Source organism: Pterocles gutturalis, unplaced genomic scaffold, assembly GCF_000699245.1.
Source record: "Pterocles gutturalis isolate BGI_N339 unplaced genomic scaffold, ASM69924v1 scaffold15471, whole genome shotgun sequence".
Classification (NCBI taxonomy): domain Eukaryota; kingdom Metazoa; phylum Chordata; class Aves; order Pterocliformes; family Pteroclidae; genus Pterocles; species Pterocles gutturalis.
In genome coordinates this window covers 5,147-5,767 of record NW_010105719.1, presented here as the reverse complement: position 1 = coordinate 5,767, position 621 = coordinate 5,147, and the positions used below count along the sequence as shown (strand labels likewise).

The following is a 621-nucleotide window of genomic DNA, read 5'->3' as shown; positions in this document are numbered from 1 at the left end:
AGAGCTGCCGGTCCCGGTCCTGGTTCTCTTTGGCAGCTTCGGCCCCATCCCGAGCATGCTGCGGGCCACAGGGACTCCAACCTCCTCCAGCCTCGGCAGCTTCTTCCCTGGCAGCACATCTGGACTCTAGACAAAGGGAAAGGGAGAATGTCCAGCGAGGAGAGAATTCAAGGAGCCAAGGACACAGAGCGATACTGCCCTCCCGGTCCCTCCTCAGGCCCGCACAGGAACGCTTGGCTCAGCAGCATCCCTCCTGCCAACCATCCTCCCTGGCGCCAAGCAGTGCGCCTGCCTCCCTGCAAAGCTGCAGCCCACCTGTCCTCGCAGAGCAGGGAGAGGAGCAGCAGCTCCCAGCTCCCACAGCACTGGCCAAGAGCAGCCTTCAGGACTCACCCGGCCCATCAACTGTGAAGACAGGGGCCTCTTGGGCGCCGTTTTCTTGCCCTGATGGGAACCGCTGCTCGTGCAGCCAGGCAGGCTGGAGGCAGCTTTGGCCACGGGCCCCTCCGAGCTCTTCCTGGCACTGGGCATTCTGGTGAAGGCAGAGAAGCACACACGTTAACTGCCAGGGTTTGAGCGGCTCGCACCCCCTCGCCAGAGATGCACACAACAAACACGAGG

General features: G+C 63.1%; 1 protein-coding gene across 1 annotated transcript in view; it reads right to left on the bottom strand.

Moving 5' to 3' along the window:
- Positions 1–393: 393 nt before the first annotated feature.
- LOC104471986 (ubiquitin carboxyl-terminal hydrolase 36-like) overlaps positions 394–621 on the bottom strand; it is a gene marked incomplete at both ends in the record, with an annotated part of 5,367 nt that continues 5,139 nt past the window's right edge. The window contains one exon of the mRNA XM_010087511.1: positions 394–532. Within this exon, the coding sequence (XP_010085813.1) occupies positions 394–532 (139 nt within the window). The remainder of the gene's footprint in view (positions 533–621) is intronic.